The sequence below is a fragment of the Elephantulus edwardii genome, unplaced genomic scaffold (genome assembly GCF_000299155.1).
Source record: "Elephantulus edwardii isolate Elephantulus edwardi_28Jun2011 unplaced genomic scaffold, EleEdw1.0 scaffold00218, whole genome shotgun sequence".
NCBI lineage: Eukaryota > Metazoa > Chordata > Mammalia > Macroscelidea > Macroscelididae > Elephantulus > Elephantulus edwardii.
Window position 1 is genome coordinate 2,052,571 of NW_006399968.1, and position 25,990 is coordinate 2,078,560.

General features: G+C 42.6%; 1 protein-coding gene across 1 annotated transcript in view; it reads right to left on the reverse strand.

Moving 5' to 3' along the window:
- CAPN8 (calpain 8) overlaps positions 1-25,990 on the reverse strand; it is a 118,991-nt gene that overhangs the window by 30,854 nt on the left and 62,147 nt on the right. The window contains exons 8-10 of the mRNA XM_006898058.1: positions 21,335-21,409; positions 18,103-18,263; positions 13,997-14,172 (exon numbers count right to left, since the gene is read on the reverse strand). Of these exons, the coding sequence (XP_006898120.1) occupies positions 13,997-14,172; positions 18,103-18,263; positions 21,335-21,409 (412 nt within the window). The remainder of the gene's footprint in view (positions 1-13,996; positions 14,173-18,102; positions 18,264-21,334; positions 21,410-25,990) is intronic.

Sequence of the window (25,990 nt, forward strand, 5' to 3'; positions counted from 1 at the left end):
GTGTTGAGTTCTTTTTGGTGTTGTTGCTAGTTACTTTAGACCATGGAGCTTTCTGTGGTATATCTGTAAGAAGGACATCTCTGAGTTTCTCCTGGTCTATCTTTTTATTCTGTTTTATAAATGTGTGATGTATCAGGTGTCTCACACACAAGCAAGATCCTGAAGATTATTAAAAAATTACTACAACAGTGCATCAGCAGAGAACTGGCAGATGTGCAGGCTGGGTTTAGAAAGGGTCATGGCATGTGGGATATTATAACCAATGTTAGATGGATCTTGGCAGAAAGTAAAGAGAACCAGAGGAATGTCTATCTGTGTTTCATTTACGATGGAAAGGCATTTGACTTGTGAATCACAACTGTAACTAACTTTGAGAAGGATGGGAATCCCATAACACTAGATTGTGCTCATGTGAAAGCTATGCTTGGACCAGGAAATAGTAGTCATAACAGTAAGAAAACACTGAATGGTTCAGAATCAGGAAATGTGTGTGTCAGGGAGGAATCCTATCTCTATACCTTTCCCATTTATACGTGGAACAGATAATTTGGGCACCTGGGTTTTATGAGGAGGAGTGTAGCATCACAATTGGAGGAAGACTCATCAAACAACCTGAGATATACATATAGCACAACCCTGCTTGCTGAAACCTGAGGTGTTTGCTGCAGAAAGTCTAGGACTGCAGTCTTCAATAAGTATTTAAGAAAACAAAGATTCTCACCACTAGGCCATTTGGCAGCATCTTGATAGATGGAGAAGAGATTGTGATTGTTAGTAATTACAGCTTGCTTGGTTCCACAATAAACACTCTTGGTGACAGCTGACAGGAAATCAAAATACAAATTGTACTGGGAAAATCTGCTGGCAAGGACCTCTGTAGAGTACTGAAGAGTAATGATGTCAGTCTGAAGACTTAGGTGCACCTGACCCAGGCCATGGTCTTTCCAATTACTTGCTATGTAAGCATCAGAGAGCTGGACAGTGACTATGGATGCTTAGAAGAATCAATTCCTTTGAGTTGTGGTTCTGGAGAAAAATGCTAAACATACCATGGACTTCCAGGAGAATAAACAGATCTATTCTGAAGAAGGTAAAACCAGGCTGCTCCTTGGAGGTAAAGACTTTGGAGCCTTGTCTCACAAACTTCAGGCATATTGCCATGAGGGACCAGGCCTTGGAACAGTACATCATGGAGGGATAGTACTGGAGAAGAAGACCCTGAATGAGATGGATTGACACAATAACTGGAGTAAAGGGGATAGGAGTGTCAGAGACAATAAGATTGGCTCAGGATAGAGCAGAGTTTAGAGTATTGTACATAGGGTCACTTTGAGTCACAGGTGGCTCAACGGTACATAAAAACATCAACAATAATCTACCAGGACCCCAAATTCTTTAGCGTTATAATCTTGGAGTTCAATAAGAGAACATCTTTGGCTCACTGACTCTGAACATGTCACTAGGAAAAAATAATCACTGAAAAAGATCTTCATGGTTGGTAAAGTATAGAGTCAGCAAAAATGAGATGAGGTGACACAATGGAATGGGTTGTCACAACAGCTGCAACAATGGGCTCAAACACGCCAGTGTTCCTGACAGAGGTGAAAGGTGGGCAGCATTTGTCATGCAGAAGGTGGCTATGATTTGGAGGAAGTGCAGCCAGAGTGCTCCTAGAGGCAAGGACAGAAATAGTCTGTCTCATATGCTTTGGGCATGCTGTTAGAGAGGCCAGTGCTAGAAAAAAGGCAACATGCTGGGAAAGGGTCAGCAAGAAAGGAAGATCCTCAACAAGATGGATCTACAGTTATTATAGCAAGAGGCTCGACTCTATCTGAGAGGGTGAGAATGGTGCAGGACAAGGCAGCTTCAGATTCATGGTGCAGAGGGTTGTTATAAATCATAGGCAATTCAACAGCACCTAACAACTACCACCACAGTACCAGCAGCGTCTTATAAACCTAACCTCCCATACAAAATGCTTAGTCGGAGGAGAGAAGCTCCTCCAAGCTGTGCCATAGTTTATCCTGCCATGAATATGGCCCAATCCACCAGAGATTTCTATTGGATTTTTAAATTGAAACTAACGGAGAAGGCCCCTTCTTTTATGCTGGTGATGTTAGGAGCACAGCACCAGCACCTGGAGGAAAGGAGGAATGATGCATTGAGACCCTCTTTGAGACATTCTTTGTTTGGTTTCACTAGCTGAGCTCAAGTTAGGGAGTTCTGGTGGCTTAAACCACAGGGAGTTTCACTACTCAGCCTTCTCTGGAGGTTCGAATGGATCAGCAGCTCTGAGGTAAAAAGATAAGCCTTCTCCTTCCATGCAATTAATAGCTTCCAAACACTTGCTGAAGGGTCAGCTATGGATCAAATCCATTGCCATCAAGCCAGTTCTGATGCACCACAATGTCAAGTATTACAGGGTAGAACCTCCCCATAGAATTGTTTGGGCTGTAATACTTAGAAAGCTAGATCACTAGGTGGTTTCCAAAGCTGCACTGGCTGGGTTTGAATTGCTGACATTTCACCATTTGCGCTACCCAAGGTCTTATTTATAACTGAAAATGTATCCCACAAGGGAACAACTCAGATCCAGAGTGAAGTTGCTCAGGCCTGGGCCCAGACCTTGTGCCAAGTGAAAAAAGAGAGTCAAGCCTCCATCCTGTCCATCTCCTTCCTCTGCCACTTTGGTCTCAACCAGGAGGACAAACATGGCATTTTTTGTGTGACGTGGCCCTATGGGAACCACCCATAACTGAAAAACCGTAGTGAGACTTGGATCAGCTGACACACTCACTCTGGAGTCCCTTTTGCAAATGGCAGCAGAGAAGAAAATGCCAAGGCCACAGTTAATCTCATTCTGAGTTTAAACCAACATCTTCATGCAGATAAGATACCTTGGCTGTATAGGGCAGCAGAAAACCTCACAGGCATCTTCATCACCAAAACCCCTTCATCCACCCTCACTAGGATGTGCCTGAAATACCACACCCAGGAGTACCGATATGACTAGGTGGTGCGAATGATTAACATACTGGCTTCTAAACAAAATGCTTATGGTTCAAATCCTTTCAGGGGCACCTCAGAAGATAAGCCTGGTGAATAGCTTCTGAAAAATCAACTATTGAAAACTCCATGAGCTGGAGTCAACTGGTAGCAGCAAATGTAGAACAAACTACCTCAGCTATCGTCCAATGAGCAATACAGTTTTCATGATAAATATGCTCTGGCAAAAGTCACCAGGCAGGAAAAGATCCAGACAAACTGGATTCTCAGGGGCACAAATTCAGAATGCCAGGCAGGACTGAATGACTTAGCCATCACCTGTTGACTGACACAAAGGGACAATCCTCATTGAAATGCAGGATATTGAATGTCCATGACAGGCATGGACCCATCATCTCTACAGAAAGATAAAAGGGGTGAAAGGACATGGGAGCAGCAGGCCCTCTAGCCTTCAGGTATCCTCTCAATACATGTCAGATTTTCACTTCCAACCAGACACCAGCATAGGGACAAAGCCAGAAGAGGCAGAAAAGGGTTAGGCATGTACAACTCCCTACCTCCTTGTGCTCTCATTTTTTTACTTTTTTTCTTCTCACATTTGTGCACCAATTTTCAGTAACCGCATTATTCACAATAGCAAGGAAATGTAAACAGTTCAGATGCCCATTAACAAGTGAATAGACTGAGAAACTGTGGTATATTCATAACATGGAATATTATGCAGTGCTGAGGAGCAACGATAACTTAGGAGAGACAAGAGAGCATTTTGCTGAGTGAAATATCTTAGTCATATAAGAACAAATATTGCGTCAGGTCACTATTGTGAAAATAAGAAGATAACTGAGTAGGATGTGTGTAAATGTTTCATTAACCTCTCAAATATTTCCACTCATTTTGGGAGAAGGAACACTCTCAGAGTTACTCTATAAAGCAATCATAACCCTAATACCAAACCCAGGCAAAGATATCACAAAAAAAAAGAAAACTATAGACAATATCTCTCTTGAATATAGATGCAAAAATCCTTAACAAAATCCTGGCCAGTAGAATCCAACAGCACATTAAAAAAAATCCTCATAAACAAGATGATTGATAACAAGTATGCAAGTTAAACATAAGAAAAGCAATCATTACAATTCACCACATTATTAAAGCAAATAGCAAGAATCATATATATGATCTTAACAATTGATGCAGAAAAGGCATTTGACAAAATCCAACACCACTTCCTAATTAAAATACTCAGCAAAATAGGAATAGAAGGGAATTTCCTCAACATACTGAAGAGTATATACACAAAACCAAGAGCCAGTATCACTCTCAATGGAGAAAGACTAAAAGCATTTTCCTTATGAACAGGGACCAGACAAGGATGCCCACTTTTACCACTCCCATTCACTATTATATTGGAAGTACTTGCTAGGGCAATATGACAAGAGAAGGAAATAAAAGCATACACATGTTGGCAAAGAGGTAGTTAAACTGTCATTCTACACAGAAGATATGATAATGTACACAGAAAACCCCAAAGACTCAACAAAACAAAAAAATTCTCTTAGAGCTAGTGGACCAATTTAGTACAGTGCCAGGATGAAAGATCAATACCCAAAAGTCAGTGGAATTCCTCTACAGTAACAAAGAAAACACAGAGAAGGAAACAAAGAAATCAATACAATTTACAATAGCCAACCACAAATAGAGATACTTAGGAATAAACCTAAATAGAGACACAAAAGACCTATACAAAGAAAACAACAAAACACTTCTGTGAGAAACAATAAAAGACCTAAATAAATGGTAAAATATTCCCTGATCATGGACAGGAAGACTCAATATAGCAAAAATAATAATCCTACCAAAAGCAATCGACATGTTCAACATAATCCCAATATAGATACCAAATTCATTCTCCAAGGAGATTGAAAAGCCAATGGTCAAGTTTATTTGGGGAGGAAAGAAACTCTGAATAAGCAAAGAACTTCTGAGAAACAAAAATGAAGTGAGAGGTATAGCACTCCCTAGTCTCAAAACCTGCTACACAGCTGTAATAACCAAAACAGCATGGTACTAGTACAATGATAGGCACATAGTCCAATGGAATAGAATTGAGAACCCAGAAATAGTCCCAGCTGTCTACGGTCACCTGACAAGGAAGTAAAACCTATCAAATGGGGAAACGACAACCTCTTCAACAAATAGTGCTGGCAAAACTGGACTGCTACCTGCAGAAAGCTGAAACAGGATCCACATCTCACACCACACCCCAAAAAATCAACTCAAGGTGCATCAGAGACCTGGAGGGTAAAACCCCAAACCATAAAGATCATAAGAGACAAAATGGCATCAAGCTTAGAAGGCCTAGCCTATGGTTTAAAGAGGCTGACAAACACAGTCAGAAATGCATAATCAGGAGAGAGGATAAAATTTATGAATGAAACGTTCTAAAGATTAATCCCAGTGTTCATCAAAAACTTTTTCCAATAGGGTGAAAAGAAACTTTATCAACTGGGGAAAAAAACATTTGGTAATACCAGCTCAGACAAGGATCTCATAACAAGTTTTCATAATGCTATAGGTCCTACACGAGAAAAAGACTGATAACACAATTACACAATGGGCAAAAGACTGGGAAAGAATTTTCACAGAGGAAGATATTTTGAAGGCCAGAAAACATAAAGAAATTCTCCAAATCACTGGCAATGAGAGCGATGCAAGTAATAATCACAATGAGTTATCATCTCACTCCAGTAGCAGTGGCAAAATTTAACAGGACAGCAAGCAATAAATGTTGGAGAGGATGTGGCACGATAGGAACTCTTATACACTATTGGTGGGAATGTAAAATGTTACAACTGTCATGGAATGCAGTATGGATTTTCCACAGAAAGCTATATACAGAAATTCCATGTGACCCAGCTATTCCACTGCTTGGAATATACCCCAAGAAAATGAGAACTGAGGCTCAAACAGAGACTTGTACACTAATGTTTATAGCAATGTTATTCACCACCCCCAAAACATGGACAGAGCCAAATGTCCAGTCATGATCAAATGGATTGAGAAAATATGGTACATGCACACAACGGAATACTCTACAACACTCAGGAGCAACAATTTTGAAAATAACTACAGAACTTGGGAGGGACTGGAGAGCTTTATGCGGAGTGAACTTAGTCTCATAAGGACAAATATTGCATAAGAAAGTGTAGAAATAGATAACTAGTAAAACGTGTATAAAATCCAAAGCAGGGAGGGTAGGAGCAAAAGGGGCAGGGGGGAATTCATAGGGTCGCACCCAATTTGATGTGTGGAGGAAGGGATGGGAAAAGAGAAAAGGAAAAATCGAGAGGGGATAGGAAAAAACAGGATAATGAGCATAGTTCTATGGTGATTAATTTTATAAAATATAATTAATGGGAATGATTGTATGGAACACAATGGGAATGAAGGATAGTGTGAAACACAGTGCATATAAATCTTGTAAGCAAACCAATAGCAAATAATTTTATTTTATAAAACACACACACACACACACACACACACCCCATTTCCACTCACAGATATTCTAATTATATGCCTCTGGACAGAAATAATGATCACAATACATGCAGTGGTGTATTTTATAAACAGCTATACTGTAACATCTGGAAAAGCTGGGCCATGTTGTCATGTAATTGTTGGGTGTCATTTTGTTGGTTTTGACCGATAGCAACTCCATGGATGACGGGATGAAACATTGCCTGATCCTATGCCATTTGCACAGTCATTGCTATGTTTGAGCTACTGTGTTAATTTATCCCTCTGAAGGTCTTTCTCTTTTTAACTGACCCTCTACTTCTCCTAAAATAGATTTTATTTCTTGGTGTTAACATGTAATACATAGAAAGGCTGTAGTCTTTGATCTTCTGCAGTAAGTACTTCAAGTCTTCTTCACTTTCAGCAAGCAAGGTTGTGTTATCGACATAATGCAGGTTACTGATGAGTCTTTCTGGATGCCACATTCCTCTTCATATACTCCAACTTCTCAAATTATTTGCTCAGCATACACATTGATTAGGGATGGAGAAAGGATGCAACTATGATTCATACTTGTTCTGATTTTAAACCATGCAGTGTTTAGCTCAGACAACTGTTTCTTCATTCCATCTATAGTTTCACATGAAAACAATCAATATAATTTGTTATAATCCCCCAAGTTTAATGTCTTTTCAAAATCAATAAAACACAAGTAAACATATTTCTATTATTCTCTACTTTCAGTCAAGATCCATCTGCCATCAGCAATGATAGCCTTTGTGTCATGGTCTAAGAAGATAAAATAATAATGTCACATATAAGCTCTCTTATCCATGTGGATGTATTTGAAGCAAACATACTCATGTTGAAATATCATCTTCCAAACCCATGCATGATCATGGACATAGTCTTGTTTACTTGTCTATATATGTATGTCTTGTCTGTTTGTCTATGTGTCCGCTTGTAGATCAATGTTGGTCATTACTGGAAAAGTAAGGTTGTGTATATAATGGCTTGCTGGCTAGAACTCTTGCACAGCTGTCTTTTCTTCAGTAGTATTAGATGAGTCACTCTTATTTTCCTTCCCTCAACTTACTATGTGTTTATTATCTAATTATTGTTGCTGTTGTTGTTGATTGCCATCGAGTCACACATGACTCTATGAAAGAAGGCTGGAATCCTTTCTATAACTATCATCGTTTCTCCAGGTTCATAGAGTTTCCAGAAGCATGTGGTTTAGGGAGTGAATGCCACTCCTGCTTCCAAACCTGTCTTAAAACTGGGAGCTCCACCAAACACTGTCCATCATGAGCAGTCATTATGGTATTTGAGACCCCAATGGTATAAGGTTCAGCATCACAGCCAACCCAGATTACCCCAGCATAATAAATTGTCAGAAGAGTGCTGTACAACTTAGAAGAATGTTCCTCCAAAATTTGGTAACAAGGGATTAAAATATAGTCCCTCAGGCCCAACTTTTAAATAAAAAAGCCCTCCAGGAAGTCTTACTGACTCTAAACAAGAGTCTTAAATTAAAAAAAAAATCCACAATGACCCTCAACTAAAACAAGAGAGCCCATCTTACAGAGTCCAATTGTTTCATCCAGTCTCCAAAATAGAGACAAGGACTTGGCTTTAAATGCAGTGTCCTACTGGAGGTCTTGTTGACTCCAGATAGAGTCTTAAATTAAAAAAAAAACAAACAATCCACACAGGTCCTCAACCAAAACAAGAGCACCTTTAATTAATTTTCCTGAGCCTTCTTTTCCCCTTCAATCTCAAAGAATGTTTTGTTTTATTTGAACACTTTTTCTAAGCTTCTTTATAATACTGGATTCATGTAGTATTTATTCTTTTGCATCTGACTTATTTCACTAAGTATAAAAATTTACTTGGATCCATAATCAACACCCTTGGTATCTGCAGTCAAGAAATTAAAAGGCATATTGCATTAGAAAAGTCTACTGTCAAGGACCTCTCCCAAGTACTAAGGAACAATGATGTAATTTTAAAAGACTAAGGTGCACCTGTTCCAAACCATGGTATTTTCAGTCTCTTGTTATGCATCTGAGAGTCAGATAAGAAATAAGGATGACAGAAGAATTGATGCTTTTGAGTTGTGGTGTTGGAGAAGAGTACTGAATAGCCCATGGACTGACAAAGTAATAAACAAATATATCTTGGAGAACGTGCCCCATAGAGGCAAGAATGAAACTTCTTCTCACAATCTTTGGGATTGTTGTTAGGAGAAGCCACTTCTTGGGAAAAAACGCATCATGCTTGGAAAGGTGGAAGATCAGCAAAAGTGGAAGACCCTAAATGAGATGGATTCACACCGTGACTATAACAATGGGCTCAGGAAGGTCAGAGATGTTGAGAATGGCACAGAATAGGACAGAGTTTAGACCTGTTATTCATAAGGTAAGTATGAATTGTACTCAAATAGGACTGACTCTGTTGAAACACTTCAGTTGAAATTCCATTAATTCCTACAGCCTATTTTGGTTTTTCCCAAGTCCTTCAGTACAGCGTAGACTTCTTCCTTCAAGATCAACTACCAAATCAACTATTGACATTTTTTGTCATATGCCACCTCCTAGAATTGTTGGGTATCAACCAATTCTGTTTGATACAGAGCCTCTGTGTATTCCTTCTGTCTTCTTTTGATGCTCCCAGTATGATTCACTGACTTAATATAGTAAATTCTTTTTTCTTCAATTCTTTTGAAGTCCTGATATTTTTTCATTTAAATTCATTCAGCTTGATTTTTTCCTTCATTTCTTTCATTATTGAGAAACATCAACCATTTTCTTCACTTTCTGTTTTCCAATTCCACATCTTTGCACATTTCATTTTAATACTTTATATAAAATACTTTATATGGTAAAGAGCACTGATGGCTGATTGGTAAGGAGTTGCTTTTCCAACCCAAAAACAGATGGTTCAAATTCACCAGCTGCTTCATGAGTTGGGTAATCTCCTCTCATGCCATCTACAACTTCTGAAAAACCACTAGAGGATCATCTATGAGTTGATTCCAACTTAAAGTTCATAACAACAAAACAGCAAGTCTTCTGGACCCATCCTTTAACATTCTCTGTTCAGCTCTTTATTATTCTATCCATTCACTTCAGTACTCAAGAGCAGATTTTAGAAACTCTACTGATAAACACTGAGGTCTTTTGGTTCTTTAACTGTATTATCTTTTGCTTTCTTCATGAATGATGTCTTTAATGTTATTCCAGAACTCATTTGGTCTTTCTCTTCTCAAGATGATGTCAAAATTCAGATGGGATTATACTAAAGGCTATTTTCTGCTTTCACAGACTTATTTTCATTTTCTTCTACTTCTGCTTAAACTTGCATATGAATTATTAATGGTGTGTTTTGCAGTTGGCACTTCACTCAGGCTGGTGGTAGTGACTTCCAATATCTATTTCTCCATCATCCATATCTACAGATTTAAATTGTATGTATTACATCTAATGAGGCCACATGTATGTTCACTGTTTATGTTGCTGGGAAAAAGTTGGTCCTGAGAATTTCTATCATGATCTCCAGCGTAGATTCTAGCACCAAGGCCGTATTTTTCAACTAATGATCCTTCTTTTCCTCCAGTATTCCATCCCAAACCTCAGTAATTATCAATGCATCTTGACTGAATGTTTGATCTACTTCAGAATGTTGGTAAAAACCTTCCATCTTTGGCATTAGAAGTTGAACTATGAATGTTACTCACATTAAGTGGTCTTCCTTTAAGGTCCAGGGATGATATCCTATCACTGACACTATTGTACTTCAGCATAGATCTTGAAATGTTCTTTTTATCAATGAATTTTACATCATTCCTCTTCAATTTGTCATTCCCAGGATAATATCCAATATAGTCCATTTCAGCTTACTTCTTGTTGTTTCCTGTCAAGTCAGAACCAACTCATAAGTGACCCTCCAGTTAGACTGTCCATCCTTCTCCCACAGAACAGCTGGTTGATTTGAACCATGTGCTTTTGGGTTGGCAGCAAAACTCCTTACCACTAAGCTACCAGAGCTCCCTATCCCATTCTCTAAAGTGCACCTCACTAAGCTTCAAGAGTTCCATTTTGTTTTCCATGACTCTCAATTTTCCTAGAATCATGAATTCCATTTTCCAGTTACCAAAAAAGTTTGCAGCTATTTCTTCTCACTTGAAGTCATGTCACATTTGTTTACTCCATCCACATAACTAAAGTCACCCCTGCTGTCACTTTGGTGTACTATAGTGGCCTGTCTGCTGCTGTGTTGCTGGAGCTATGCCTCTAGTATTTCAAATACCAGCAGGGTTACTCATGGTGGACAGTGTTCATTGGAGTCCAGAGTAAGAAAGACTGAAAGAAAGGAAAGACCTGTTGATTTACTTTGAAAGAAAATTGGTCCTGAAAAAATCTTATGAATAGCAATGGAACTTTGTCTGATATAATGGCAGGAGATGAGTCTCTCAGGTTGTTTTTGTTATTGTTACATGCCATCAAGTTGGCTGCAACTCATAGAAACCCTATGCACAATAGTACTGAACCCTGCTCTATCCTAAGCCAATCTCACTGTTTCTGACACACCTACCATTGACCCAGTTATTGTGTCAATCCAGGATCTTCATCTCCTGCACTGACTCTCCACCCTTCCAAGCAAGATATCTTTGTCCAAGGACTGATCCCTCCTGCCCACATGCCCAAAGTATGTGAGACGGAGCCTCAAAATCCTAGTCTCCAAGAAACAAACTGTTTCACCCTCTCTGGCACAGACCTGTGTGTTCTTTTGGCGGTCCATAGTATGTTCAATACTCTTCTCCAGTACCACAAACCCAAGACATTGATTCTTCTCCGTCACCCTTAGTCATTGTCCAGCTCTCTAATGCATAGCAGTAATTGTGAAGACCATATCCTCTTTCAGTTTTTCTCAGGTTGTCAGGGACTTAGATTATAAGTGAAGAAGAGCTGCCTCTTCAAAGTAGAGGCAACCTTAATGATTTGAGATGAGTAAAGTTTTGAGGGGAAATTGGCATGCTTCATCCAAACAAGCTATATCAGTATGTTAGCTCACCTGCCTTTAAAAGAAGGCTTTGTGGATAAGGTAATATAAAGCAGGCCTGGTGGACAATGAATCTGGAGAACACATGGAATCTGAGGAGCTTGTTTTTTATCCTCCAACTATCCTCATCTTTCCAGCTCTTATCAAGAGAGTTGTCCTTCACAGGAGACTGTAGTTCATCACTTTGACTTCTATCCAAACAAAAAAAAAGGAGATTACACCATCTCAGTAAACAGTAATTGGACTGCACTGGTGCTCGCTGAGTGTCTTATACCCACCATCAAGGGTGGCCATAGCCATGTGACATTCTTCTGTGTCTTCAACTTGTATTATAGTCATGGCACACAGTGAGTGGCCAAGTTTGTTCAATTGACATGTGAATAGTAAAGACTTCTCACCCATAAGCAAAGAATATGCTTTTATGCTATTTACATTCTAGGTGGTATGGGAGGGGGGAGCTATAAGAGGGTTGGAGGCAATTTAATTATAATTTCTATGTTATACCACGAGGTAATTTTCCCAACTTCCATTCTTCCAACCTAAAACACACATGCACGTGCATGTCCAGAGCAAGAGAAGCAAAGGGTTTGAAAAGCTCCCACAGCATCTGGACTGTTTGCACTTCCATTCAATGCAGCAGAAGCCCATTGCACAACCCCACTTTTCCTCAGATATTTTTAATTATACTTCTTTTCCATGTATCAACTTAGAGCTGTTGAGCCTACAGCGAGTTCTGTGTCATATATTGATCTTCCTAGTCGGAGTTATAGTATTTTCCTAGAAATTTGTTTAGAACAAAATTGTACAAAAACAATCACTCTGGCGAGCTCTGGTGGACTAGTGGCAAGAAGCTGCACTGCAATCCCAGAGATGTGAGGTTCGGATCCACCAGATGCTCTGCTGAAGAAGGAGGGACAATTTCCTCCTGTACCAGTCAGATCTGATTTGACGGTACACACATTATCAAAAAAAAAAAAAAACAACACTCTAAATCTCTCTGGGATTTTTTATAAGGAATCTCCTCTGTCTGAAAGATTTGTTCCAGGTTAGGCTAAAGGTCTTAAGTTAGCATGTCTGCTGTTACATCCATTGTTGTTGCTAAATGCCGTCAAGCAATGACTTTTAGCAACCCAACAAACAATGAATCTGAACCACCGTTACAGTCACTGTGCCAATCCATCTTGCTGAAGGTCTTCTCCTCCTTCTCTGCCCTCCACCTTTCCAAGCATGATGCCCTTTCCTAAGGACTGGTCCCTCCTAAAAACATGTCCACCGTATGTGAGACAAATTTTCACCATCTTTGCCTACAAGGAGCACCCTGACTGCACCTTTTCCGATACATTTGTTTATCGTTTTGGCAGCCCAGGGCCTATTCAGCACTCTTTCCCAACACCACAATTCAAAGGTATTGATTCTACTCTTTCATCCTTCTTCATTGTCCAACTTTTAGATGCATGGCAAGTATTCTGAAAGATCAAGGTTTAGAGCAGGTGTACATTTGACTTCAAAATGGCACCCTTACTCTTCAGCACTTTGGAAAGGGTCCTGGATGCATATTTTCCCAATGACTTTTTATTTCCTGGCTGCTGGTGCCAACAGTGTTGATTGTGGATCCAAGCAAAATGAAGAAGTCATTGACAATTAGGGTTATCAGTGCAAACTGGACTAAAGAGTCAGAGAATGTAGCATGAGACTAAAGACAACTTCTGCTTCCAGATCCAGAGCCAACTCAGTTAGGTGGCCGGGTACATGCCCTACCCTCCAAGTCCCATGTGCTCTAGCAAGTGTCTCCAGGCTGCCTACTGCTAGATCACTCTGTCTTTGAGTCAGAACCAAATCGTAGCCAACCCTCCATGAGATTTGGGGGCTATAAATGTCAGCGGAGGAGAGTGCCTATCTTTCTCCCTCGGAACCACTATGGGTTGGTAAATTGACCACCAGTTAGGCAGCATCTTTGTGTTATCACACAGTTCACTGTGGACTATGCCAGTGGAGCCCAAGGCTGCCCAGAGAGAAAGCAACCCCATGTCTTTGGTTCCCAGCCACCCTTCTCCCACCTACAGAAGCATTTCAGCTCTCTTGCACCCTCTAAGTGCCTGTGCCCCATATGCTTTGGATCCTGCCCCCTGAGATGTTTACATTTGGAAATCGTATCCATATAGGGCTCCAAAGGACCAACAGAGTTCAGTGTACACCTCAGTATTAAAACAAAGTAAAGGCTTACACCACAGAAGTGAATCTCTAGTAGTGAAATTCAGGCCTCAGTAAAGCCACTGGGAGACATATTTCAGAGGAACAAGAAGAATGTTTGAATAGGATTATATAAGCAATAGAAAATAAGTGCTTCAATCACTAACCGAGAGCTACAGACCAGAATCAACGCATAGAGGACAAGTCTAGCTCGGGATACCTGGTAGACAGCGTAGCCGATGCTCAGCAGTCCCTGCCCAAGCCTCCTCCGTCGCCGACGATTCTTTTGCATCAGGCCCAGCAGCACGGTGCAGGAGGGCTCACTGCTGTCCTCCTCATTGCTGTCATCCACCTCATCCAAAAGGATTTTGAACTGAGGGTTGGTCCAATAAGTGGCTGGAAGCCATCCCGGCAGTGGTCAACCCCCACAGGGGGTAAGGACATGGGGTCGGGGGAGAAATGGAAGGTGAGAAGCTTACCATCCCAGTGGAAGCTGACCCTTGGCAAACTAATGGAGTTTCAGATGGTACAAAACGGTCAATGTGCTCAGCTCAAGCCACCAGAGGCAGCTTGGGAGAAAGGACTGATTTACATTCGGAGAGGTCAGCCATGGGATACTCTGTGGGATGTAGCTCTACTTTCACACACATACCACCATGAGTTGGCTTCAACTCAAAAGCATTTGGTTAACCCCACCTTCTAAGTGTGTCAAAGATGCTGAGGACGGCACAGGATAGGACAGGGTTCAGATCTGTTGTTCATAGAGTCACCAGGAGTCTTATTCAACTTGACAGCACATACAGCAACAACCTTTGGGTTAGTAGTCAGATACAAGACATTGTGATACTTAAGGGCTTACTGGGGAGCTCTGGTGGCTTAGTAGTATGGAGTGGGGCTGCCAACCAACGACATGTGGTTCAAATCAACCAGCTGCTCTGTGGGAGAAAGATGGACAATCTTCTCCCATGCTGTTAAACCACCTCTGAAAACCTGCTGGAGGATCAACTATGAGTCAGTTCTGACTCAACAGTGCATAACAAGAACAAGAGACTTACTTGGGAGCTCTTGGTGGTAAGAAGATGAGCTGTCAGTCAAAAGGCATGTGGTTCAAATCCACCAGCTGCTTTGTGAAAGGATGGCCAGTCTCCTCCTGTGTGATTTACTGCCTCTGAAAACCCACTTGGAGGATCAGCTGTGAGTCAGTTCAGACTCCGTGGTACACAACAAAAACAATAGAGACTGGCTAGTCAAACAGTACCTAAAGTGGATCTTGGAAAATTTCCTTTACAAGCAAAGAGGTATTACTTCCTATCTACACACACGTGCGCACAGAGAGAGAAATCTCACGTAGGATTTCGGCACTTCTGCTGGTCAAGCAGCAGCCCATGAATGGTTGGCTGGAATATTAAAAACACCAAAATCCCAGTGCCCCCTGTACCTCATGGGAAGAGCAGTCTCAGTCCACCTAGGGAGCTGTTGACCCCTCCTTGTCCTCTGCTTCCTGGTCTGTCAGATAAACCCACCTCCTGCTTCAGGGAGGTCTCTGAGAGGAACATGGGACCCCAGGACAGATGTCCAGGAAAAGACTAGTCTGGAGAACCAATCTCCCTATCTCAGGGACCCCTGGCCAGACTGACCTACACTTTCTCTCAGGGGGGCCCCTGCTTCAGGCGCAACCTCAATTTTCTGGAGAGTGATCCCTCACACCAGCAGCCCTGTCACCTCACTTGAGGGTTTGAACAGGCAAGACCTCTTCCAGAGCACATGTGCCATTGTGTTGAGTATGACTCACAGCGACACTGTGAACAACAGATCTGACCCCTGCCCTGTCCTGCGCCATCCTCACGTCTCTGACACACTCGAGGCCATCGCTGTGGTCACTGTGTTAGCCCACCTGGTTGAAGGTCTACCTCTCTTTCACCAGCCCTCCACTTTCGCAAGCATGCTGTCCCTCTCCAAGGATTAACTTCTCCTAGCAACATGCCCAAAGTGTGTGAGATGAAGCTCAAAACAAAATACCTGTGGCACCACCTATGAGTGTTTCAAGATTGCTTAGTTTCAAAGATTTATATTTAAGGCCTCAACAATTTCAATCACGGTGAGGCCTGAAAAGAGGGGAGTTTTGTTCTTGTTATTGCTTTTGGGGTCTCCCTCCTTCCTCTAAAATAAAGTCTGACATAAAGTTCTGAAGAGCAATGGTGTCTCTCTGGAGACTAAGGTAAATCTGATACAGGTCTTTGCAATCACTTTTTACACATCAGAGAGTTGGAAAATGACTAGGGAAGATGGAAGGAGAATTGATGCCTTTGAGCTGTGGTGCTGGAGAAGAGTATTGAGGGTACCATGGACTGCTAGAAAAACAAACAGATTCATCCTGGAAAGGGTTAAACCAGGCTGCTCCTTGGAGGCAAGGATTCTGAGGCTTCGTCTGACATACTTTGGACCTGTCGTAAGGAGGACCAGTCCTTGGAGAAGGACTTGGGAGTGTGGAGAGACAGCGCAGGAGGGGAAGGCCCTCTATGAGGTGGATTGATTCAGTGACTGGGGTAATCAGGATGGGTGTGTCAGAGACAGTGTGATTTGCCCAAGATAGAGCAGGGTTTAGGGCTGTTGTACATAGGTTCACTATGAGTCACAAGCAACTCGACAGCACATAACAACAACAACATGATAAAACAAGACATTCACAGATGACCAGGGGCCACCATTTAGGCTGCTTCTTAACAATGAAATCACTTGTTCCATCCTCCTTTCTCACAATCCACGCTACTAGTTTTGTTTTGGTTTTGTTTTGTTTTGTTTTGTTTTGTTTTGTTTTGTTTTCCAAGGCACAAATGTATGGATGTTAAAGCCAAGTATCTGTAGATTTCAGAGGAGACAAAGGAAATTCTATAATCTTTCATACTTACCTCATTACCTAGGGCTATTGCCCCCTGACAGCTAGCTAGCAGCACAGACAAGGAACTGATTGGGGGCCCACTGTCACCCTGGGCATCTCCCGCAGTCCTGAGCACCCAGAGTGATCCACACAAATTTTCTATCACTTCTAAGAGCTCATTAGTGCCAAACACATTTTCCTTTCTCCCAAGCTCAATGTTGTAGGCATTCCTACAACAGAGCTGGGAGAAGAGAATGGACTATAAAACAACAACTTTCCATTTCACACAATGCTATGCAACCCAGTGGAGTTGGAAAGTAAGTCTCATGGTCCTATTTTGAAGATTAGCAAAATGAGGCTCCAAGTAAAGAAACAATGACCCAGGTGCCCTAAACTCCATAAGGGCAAGAGATAGTGTGGCTCCTCTCTCGCTTAGAACATGAGTCTAACGCTAGGAAGGTGGGTGTGATGGGGAAGGAAAAGGAAGCTCACAAGGTCCTAGGACTACACCACATGGGTTTTATTATCATGTTGCTTTCAACGAGGCTGACCACAGCCCCAGGGTGGCCCTGTCTGGGTGCTGGCTCTGTCACTCAGTATCACTGATCCGTGTCAATCTGGCCAGGTGGAGTGGATACAGGAGGTGCCAAGTGCCAAGAGCTGGTGTATTTTTGTTTTCTTTCCTTTCAGGTTATATGGATTTTCGGAGTTTCTTCATCAGATGCTGCCTCAGCTGATTCAACCTAGGAGGAGCCTTTACAGGTATTAGTGATGATTTATGAACTAGAGAAGATTTCCACCTTTAATAAGATGAAGCCCAGGGTTAGTGCAGAGGCAAAGGTTTGCACCAGATCAGCTTCCCCAGTGAGAGATCTCAGAGAGAGGAGTGTCGTGTATGTGTGTGAGTGTGTGTGTGTGTGAGAGAGAGAGAGAGAGAGAGAGAGAGAGAGAGTGTGTGTGTGTGTGTGTGTTCCTGGACCACAATTGACATCCCTCTGCTTGGGACTTTGGTGCAGATCCAAAGCCGGGTGACTCCTCTCACACATGTGGTCTGCTGAAATGGCAGAGGTTATATGACACCCCTGCAGCACACCGCTTGACACTGTCCCCACACTGAGAGACCCAGTAAACCTAGGGGGACTCCAGAAGTTGACTGGGGATGCCATGTGGAAGCCCAAGAGAAGAAAGAGCATGGTTAGTATCAAGAAGTGAGTCCTTCAGGAGTAGGTGGGGGAGCAGTGGAGGTCTGAACACAAAGAAGTGCCAAAGGTTGGCCCCCACTGCACTGCTTCGCCCACTACAATGACCCGGCCTCCAAGCTCAGGATGGGAGCAATGCCACCAAGGGCCACCAAGGAAGCAGGGAGCAAGTCAGCAGGCATTCTCCAAACATTCTCCAGAGACTCCAGTTTAGGGAGGACATTGGACCAGCCTGAGCCTTAGCCTTACCTGGGTAGTTCTGGCAGCCCCCAGCAGTGGACCCCCGGGTCCAGCAGCCATTAAACAGAGCCATGTGCCACTTGGACACCTCCTCACTGGTCAAAGAGTCTGGGGACAAGTTGCAGATCTCCAGGCGTGAGAACTGAGTCAAGAAATCCTCAAAGGCCATCCTAGAGGAGAAGGAGCCAGAGGATGCCCACTCAAGGGAGGAGGGACTGAGAGGCCCAGTGAGGTTGCCTGGACAAAGCCCACTTTCTGGGGTTTTAGCCAAACCTGAAGGCTTTGCTCCTGTGTCATTTCCTTGGGGTGGCTGTTAGCATTTTGAGTTTTAGCTCCTCATTTCCTCCTCCCCACACTGTAACCTCTAATACCTGTTGTTGTTGTTGTTGTTGTCGTTGTTGTTGTTGTTAGGTGCCTATAGGGTTAGCAACCCTATTGGTTCTGATCCCTGCTCTATCCTGTGCCTTCACCACCATCTCTCATACACTTGAGCCCACTGGCACAGTTATTGTGTCACTCTATCTCAGAGAGTTCCTCTCCTTCAATGACCGTGATGTCCTTCTCCAAGGAGCAGCCTCTTCTAACAACATGCTAAGTATTGTGCAATGGAATTTCAGCATCCTTGCCTCCAAGGAGCACTCTGGTCATACCTTCTCTAACACCTGTTTGTTCTCTTGATAGTATCTCCTGGTAACTACTAATTTTTGTCTCCATACTTTTACCTACTCTTAATATTCATAATTGAAATCATACGAGTCTGGTCCCTCTATGATTGACCTCATGCTTTCAAGGTCTCTCCAGGCACCTCCATGTTTCAGGACTACTCTTCTGTTGGCTGGTTAATATCCCATCATGTAACTTTACCACATTACCTTTGGTCATCTGTTGATGGGCACCCATATTGTTTCTACCTTTCAGCAACTGCAAATAATGCTGAAACCAACATTGTTGTTGTTGTTGTTGTTGTTATGTGACATTGAGTCACCTGCGATTCATAGCGACCCTATGTAGAAGAGCCCTAAACCCTGCTCTATCCTGCATCAATCCTATTGTCTCTGACATACCTACTCCCATTACCACAATCACTGAATCAGTCCATCTTATAGAGGGTCTTCCTTTCCTGTGCTGACCCTCCACCCTCCCAAGCATGACGTCCCTCTCCAAGGACTGGTCTCTCCTTACAAATGCACAAAGTATGCCAGACAAAGCTTCAGAATCCTTACCTCCATAGAGAAGTCTGGTTTCACCCTCTCTAGGGAGAACCTGTTCATTCTCTTAGCAGTCTATAGTATATTTAATACTCTTCTCCAACATCACAGCTCAAAGACATCAATTCTCCTATTCTCTGTAGTCATTGTTCACATCTCTGATGCATAGCAAGTGATTGCAAAGAACATGGCCTGTATCAGGCATACCTAAATCTCCATCATTGCTCTTCAGTACTTCAGAGAGTTCTCTAACCACAGGCTTTCCCATCACAATACATCTTTTAATTTCTTGGCTGCAGGTGCCAAGAGTGTTGATTGTGGAGCCAAGCAAACTGGTGAGAATCTTTATTTTCTTGATATTGAGCTTCAATCCATATTGAAGGCTGAAGTCCTTGACCTTCTGAAGCAAGCACTTCAAGTCCTCCTCAGTTTCAGCAAGGAGTGTTGTGTCATCGGCAAAATGCAGATTGTTGATGAGTCTTCCTCCAATCCTGATGCCACATTTCTCCTCATAGAGCCCAGCCTCCTGGATAATCTGTTCTGCATATAAATTGAAATGGTGTGGAGATAGAACACATCCCTGGTGTACACCCTTCCCAATTTTGAATTATGCAGTGTTTCCTTGCTATTCTGACAACTGCCTTCTGGTCCAAGTACAGGTTTCGCATTAGCACAATCAAATGTTCTGGGATTCCCATTCTTCTCAGAGTTAGCCACAGTTTGTTATGATCCACACAGTCAAATGTCTGCATAATCAGTGAAACACAGATAGACATTCTTCTGGTATTCTCTGCTTTCAGCCAAGATCCATCTAACATTAGCTAAAATATCTCTAGTACCCTGACCCTCTCTAAACCCAGCCTGCACATCTGGCAGTTCTCTGTTGATGTTCTGTTCCAGTCGTTTTGGTCTACAAATACTTATTTTTGTCCCTCATTTCCGTTCCTAGGAGTGGAATTACTGGATCCTAGTATTGTTAATGATGTTGTAGTTGTTGTTAGGTGTCATCAAGTAGATTATGACTCACAGCGACACTATGAACAACAGGTCTGAACCCTTCCCTATCCTGTGCCATCCTCATCATCTCTGATACGCTCAAGCCCATTGTTATAGGCACTGTGCCAATCCATCTTGTTTAGGGCTTTCCTCTCTTTCACGGACCCTCCATTTTTCCAAGAATGATGTCTTTCTCCAAGGCCTGGACCTTCCTAACCACATAGCAAAAGTTTGTCAGATGGAGTGTCACCATCCTTGCCTTCAAGGAGCACCCTTGTCACACTCCTTGCTAGACAGACTTGTTTGTTCTCTTGGCAGTCCATGGGATATTCAGTTATCTTCTCCAGCACTACTGTGTTGAACTTGTTGAAGAAAACCATTTTGGACAGCAGTGGCGTCATTGTGTCTTTACTCCAGGAGTGCCTCTTTAATTCCTAGTGGTGTCCAGCACAGAAACCCGTCACCCCCTCTCAGCAGTGCCATAATCACGCAGTGTCCTTCTTATTGTCCTTAGCCAAACAGTGAGGGAAATCCTAGTGTGATGGTCAGCTGAACCTGAGAACGCTTTCACGAGGCAGAGGAAGCTCTGATTTCATAGGAAAGACACAAAAACTGGAAGACAAGCTGGTGACCAATGTGTGTGATGGGCCTGGGTGTCCCGACCTCAATGCTTTAGACCTGTTGCTATATTGCTCATTGTTGTTGTGTACTTTGAGTCAGAACCAACCCATAGCTGACCCTCTGGTGGGTTTTCAGAGGCAGTAAATCACACAGGAGGTGACTCTTCATGTTTCTCCTGTGCAGCAGCAGCTGGTGGATTTAACTGTGTGCCTTTGTGATTGCAGTGCAGCTTCTTACCACTAGGCCACCAGGGCTCCCCTGATGATTAATATTAGATGAGCACAGATGAGGGGAGAAAAATGAAGTCTCCTAGCCAGGAGGCCTGCCACCTTCCTGGGATGTGTGGAGACACACTAACCCCACATATGAACCTGTCACAGACCCACAGCTAATCACTCTCCGCAGGCAATGCTCACCAAAACTCCCCATCTTCAGCTTTCTTGTCCAGCTCCTCCTTCAGCCTGGGGTCTATGTAATTCCACTCTGGTGCACTGGGAAAAAAACAAAGCAAAGATGGTAGTTCTAAAGGGGCTCTTCTGCAGCACTAGCTATTTACTGCCATCAGCTTCCCCCCAAAGGGTCAGAAATGGACTGCTAACAAACATAATGGAAATGGGGGGCACAGGGTGGGAGGGGCGGTGCTCAAAGTCTGGAGAATGAGTGCAGACCAGGACCAGAGTGGCATGACGTGAGAACACTAAGGCCATCAGCCTTGCTTTCTGAATTAATGAGCTGGCTACTATCTGAAAGACTGGCTGTTGAAGTCCACCCAGAGACATTTCAAAACAAAAGCTTCATGATCTACTTCTGGGAAGTTTAGTCACTGAAAACCCTACAGGAGGGAAATGCCAGAAGCATTTCAAATTCTCGTGGAATCTAGATTTTCCTAGAGTCCGTTTTTGACAAATCCCCAAAGCTACTCCAGTAATATTAATCTTTAAATCTTTGAAGTCTTCTTAAAACCAAACAATAAACAATAATTGTGCTTAGCAGTAGTTTGTGGTAGAGAGTGCACTACCAACTCAAAGGCAGGTGGTTCATATTCCCCAGTTGCTCCGTGGGAGAAGGCTGGGCAGTCTCCTCCAGTGTGATTTACTGCCTCTGAACACCTGCTGGGGGTCAGCTATGAGTCAGTTCTGGCTACACAACACACAACTATAAAGTTGTGTGACCTTTTATGTTCTTTCTATATGAGATCAAATCAAAACAATCACTGGAAAGATTAGACTGACATCTCAAGGGGCAGGGAGTTTATGTTAATGAGGTGGAACCTCAGAGAAGGTAGGTGTGAATGGACTCACATCTGTAGAATGCAAATTATAGCTGAAGATTGGAACCAGTGTCTCCAAACCCTACATGTATAAGCTGTTGAATTGGTAGGTGTTTTGCTGTCTGTATTCTCAACAAAAAGTAATTCATTGATTTGTAATTCATTCCTTTTTAAAAGTAACCAGAAAGCAGGCCCTAGGGCAGCAAAATTCTACTGTGGCACATGAGCTATGATCCACTCAGTGTCATCTGCATTATTTAGGCAAGTTATATTTCACTCCTTAAAGATCTGCAGGCCTGTGCTATTAGGAATGAGGGTGCAACCATAGCTGACATCCAAGCAGATATATGCACACCCATGTTCATTGCAGCTTTGTTCACAATAGCAAGGAGTTGGAAACAACCTAAGTGCCCATCAACAAACGAATGGCTAGAGAAGCTGTGGTATATTCGCACAATGGAATACTATGCTGCATTAAAAAACAAGGAACTCATGCAATATTATTCAAAATGGTTGACTCTGGAGAACATTATGCTGAGTGAAATATCCCAGTCACAAAAGGACAAATATTACATGATGCCACTGTTGTAGAATGGGACTGTCCTTGGGGTTAGGGAGACACTGAGTAAGATGGGTTCAATAATGTATACTGCACTGAAGCAGAGGAGGGAGAGAACCGTCTAAAAGAGAGATGTAACTGGGTATTTCTGTCATCACAGGAGACTAGAGCGAGGGCTGCATGGTGGAGGGGACCTGGGGGAGGGTTTGTAAAACAATGAAAGAATCTTTTCTTTTACTTTTCCATAATTTTTGGACTCATGTACTTATAACTTGTTAGTCAAATTTGTGCCTTCTAGGTTGCAACACCCCCATGATACATCTTCAAGGATATGTACATGTACAGCCAAGCACAATCAATAAGAGTGCATCTGAATTCCAAAATCAATCTCCATAATAGTCTATGTGTTTCCTACTGCCAAAGGGGCCCTTTAGAGTAGTGAGAGAAGATCTTCACCCTGAAACCCACAGCGTCCCTTTTCAGCAGGAAGTAGCTAAGAGAATACGCCGTCCCCTTTTCCTTATGACTCAGGGTGAAGTCTCTCTCAGGGAGGAGTGATAGGGAATGGCAAAGGATACACTGACAAAGAAGATTAATCAGAACTGGCTTTGACAAGCACTGTGGCATTTGGACAAGAACAAACTGGGAGGAGGGTGGAGAGAATAGTGCAACAATGAATGAGTGGAAGCCCAAAATCTCTGTAAATGTTTATGAAAATTAATAAAATATAATTATAGAAAAAAAAAAAAAGGAATGAGGGTGCAGATCAAAAACTGTGGGGATTCCTGTCAGGCCCAAGGAAGTCCATCTCTCAGTTTGGTGAGCATGCTGTGGAAACAAAGGGTTCACTCAGTCTGCAGAGTAACAGGCAAGCTGAGGAATATGGTCATTTTCCTGAGGTCCTGTCACCATGGGTGGCCTCTCCACCAGGCTGGTAGCTTTCCATGGTGATGCCCACTACTCCCTATGCTTTGTTCAAATGCCATCTCCAGCTGGCTGACCTTTGCAAAGTTAACTTTTCCTGAAATATGCGTGCAATGTTGAAAAATTGCAAACCAAAGTCTATTTTTAAAATACCTTTCTGCCGAATACTCTCATCAAAACCAGAATAACTTTGCTTCCCGAGGTAATAGCTGACACACACATGCCCAGTATCCATCACTGGATCGCGTTCTCTTTTACTCTCTTTTCCTTGCTCTTTCTCTCTGTGTCTGATTGTGTCCTTGGCTGTCTCTGTCTTTCCCTTACTCTTCCCTCTGTCTCTGTACCTTTCTCTTTCTCTGTTGCCCTCTGTGACCTTCTCTCTGTTTCTCCTCTGGCTCCCTCTTTCTGTTTCTGTCTCTTAATCTCTCTCTCTCTCTCCTTCTCCCTCTCCCTCTCCCTCTCAGTCTGTATCTTTTGCCTTTTATCTCCTCTCTCTATCTTTCCCTCTGTGTGTCTCTGTGTGTGTCTCTCTCTGTATCTTTCTCTCATTCTTCTTTATCTTCCCCTTTTTTCTCTCTCTCCGTATCTCTGTGTGTCTCTCTGTATGTCTCTATCTCTGTGTCTTTTCCTCTCATTCTCTCTCTGGATTTCTCTCTGTCTCATTTTCTCTCTTTACTGCTGTCTCTTTTACTATCTCTGTCTCTCCATTTATCTCTCTATATATACCTCTGTCTCTCTACCTCTTTATCTCTGTCTTTCTACATCTCTTTTTCTCTATACTTCTCAGTCTCTTTCTCTTTATCTGCCTCTTGTTTATATTTTTCTTTCTTTTTGTCTCTTTTTCTCTTTTCTTTGTCTCTTTATCTCTTTATGGTTTCTTTCTCTGTTTTTCCCTGTATGTCTCTGTCTCTATGTCTATTGATTTGTGTGTGTGCATGTATGTGTGTATATATATGTGTGTGACTTTCTTTATCTCTCTATCTTTGTCTCTGATCCTCTCTCCCTCTCCTCCCCTTCCCTCTCCTCCTCCTCCTCCTCCTTCTTTCTCTCTCTCTCTCTCTCCCCTCCACCCCCCACCCCCCGCCACCACCTCTAGGTCCCTGAGGGATCAGATGGAACAGTTCCTCTTTAATTCATTAAAACTGCAATTTGGTCTGAGTCTCAGAATGTTCTCATTACAAACAGGTTAAAGGGCATATTGGGAAAATTTTAGAGGTGGCCTAATAAGTAGTAAAAATATATTAAAAAGGTAAGCAGAGATTAGACATACCTTAGAAATGTTACCTCAGAGACATTGACCTCCCACCTCCATGTCCCTCACCTCCACACTTCCCAGCCTATTAGATGCTTAGAGATAACCAGGAAAGAACATAAAAGTAAATCATTCTGTCAGACTAGCAAAACATTTTCTATTAAAATTATCAAACCCTGGAGTTTCCATTTAACTCTGATATGCCACCCTTTTCTTGGTCATTAGAGAAAGACACCAAGCTTGGGTGGAGGGACAGCCCAGGAGAGGAAGACCTTGGATGAGATGGATTGACTCAGTGACTAGGGTAATGGGGGTAGGTGTGCTAGAGTCAGTGAGACTGTCTCAGGACTGGGCAGGGTTCAGAGCGAAAGGACCTAGGGTCACAGTGAATCGCAGGTGGCTCAACAGAGCATAACAACAACAGAAGAATTGAAGTTTAGGGTTTTATTTCATTAAGAAATGAAATCAAAATTTTAATACTGCTCTCATTCGATACTACTCATTGCCTTTGGGGTAAAACGGACTCAAAGTGGTTCAAAGGCTTTATAAACCCCACGTGAGGGACTACCTTTACCCCAAGGTGGATTCAAACAGCCAGAGGGACACCATCTTTGAGTTAGCCGCACAATTCCCTGCGAATTATGCCACCACAGCCCCCCCCCCAAGAAAACATTTTCAAACAAACAAACAAACAAAAAACCGTTTCAATATAGGAAGCCGAAGTGTGACCCCAGGGACACAATTCTTCAGCACTCCACCGTGGGGAAACACTGCAGGGCAGTACAGTACTAATGTGGTCAAGTGCATGTTGGTGCTTTTTCTAAAGCCCCAGTGGCATTGCTGAGCGAGAGCAGCTCTGGGACGCACCGATGCAGGAATATGTTGCCATATGCCATCAAGTCAGTTCCATGGGAGTAGAAGTCTCATCGTCATGGGAGCAGGCTGTCAGGTCTCCTCGTAGAGCAGCTGGTGGATCGAAACCACCAGGCTTTTTTGTTAGTAGCCAACAGCATAACCACTGGGCTGTCACTGCACACTGGGAAAGGACCGCACCATGGCCAGCAGCC